This window comes from Salpingoeca rosetta (assembly GCF_000188695.1).
Source record: "Salpingoeca rosetta unplaced genomic scaffold supercont1.25, whole genome shotgun sequence".
Taxonomy (NCBI): Eukaryota; class Choanoflagellata; order Craspedida; family Salpingoecidae; genus Salpingoeca; species Salpingoeca rosetta.
Window position 1 is genome coordinate 221,881 of NW_004754909.1, and position 949 is coordinate 222,829.

The 949-nt window shown below is 64.2% G+C and overlaps 1 protein-coding gene across 1 annotated transcript in view; it reads right to left on the reverse strand.

The window, feature by feature from the left end:
• The window catches only part of PTSG_12790 (uncharacterized protein), a gene marked incomplete at both ends in the record, with an annotated part of 24,311 nt that overhangs the window by 21,097 nt on the left and 2,265 nt on the right, over nt 1-949 (reverse strand). The window contains one exon of the mRNA XM_004990095.1: nt 33-861. Within this exon, the coding sequence (XP_004990152.1) occupies nt 33-861 (829 nt within the window). The remainder of the gene's footprint in view (nt 1-32; nt 862-949) is intronic.

The following is a 949-nucleotide window of genomic DNA, read 5'->3' on the forward strand; positions in this document are numbered from 1 at the left end:
CCGTCGGGGCAAGGTGTCCGTGTAGTTGACACCGTGGACCTGGGAGTAGCCTTTGGCAACCCAGCGCGCCTTGTACTTGATCACCTTGCCCTGGTCATCGCGCTTCCTCCGAAAGATGACCATGCTGCGGAGCAGCTTGTGGCCCTTGGGAAGGTCAGCGCGAGGCACGACGTCGTAGACGTCATTGGCCTGCATTGCCGCAAACTCGTCCAGGATGGCTTGGCGCCACTCCTCAGAGTCTGGCGAGGCAAGCGCCTCCTTGACGGTGGCTGGCTCAGCTGACGTGGCAACACTGCCAGCAGCGATGTCTGGTAGATGACCACCCACTGCTGATGTCTTCTCCCCCGTACCAGCAGCGCTGGTGGCAACGTGACACGTGGTGGTTGAGCCACCAGAGGTGTCCTTGTCGCCGAGGGTCTCGGACAACAGCAGCTGGTCCCAGACGGAGCCGCCAAGGGCGCGTGGCTGGATCTGCGGCTCCCCCGCACGTGGTGCAGTGGGAGCGCCGGTGGCACTGTCCTCGGTTGAACGCTGAGCGGTCTTGTTGGCATGCGAAGCAGAGGCACCGCTGTTGTCCTGCTCTTGCTGCTGCTGAGAGGAGGCGGCGTCCTTGTTCTTGATGGCGCCGAAGCGAGCGTGGATGGTGTGGACAACGCGTCGCGTGTCCGGCATCCAGACGACGTGGGCCTGGTCCTCCTCGGCGAAGCCGACGTAGACGCCGACGCGTGAGCGTGGGTCAAGCTTGTGCCGCGTGCTGCTCTTCTCCACATGCACGTAGGCCGGCGAGCCGAAGACGCGCAGCAGGCTGACGTCGAAAGGGTGCCCAGTCAGGGCCTCGAACGGTGACTTGTCCTTGAGGCTCTGCGTGGCGCGATGTGTGCAGCAGCGTGCGTGCTGCACGGCGAAGCCCCAGGACGGCTTGTTCCAGGTCCGCAGCAAACAGCATCGT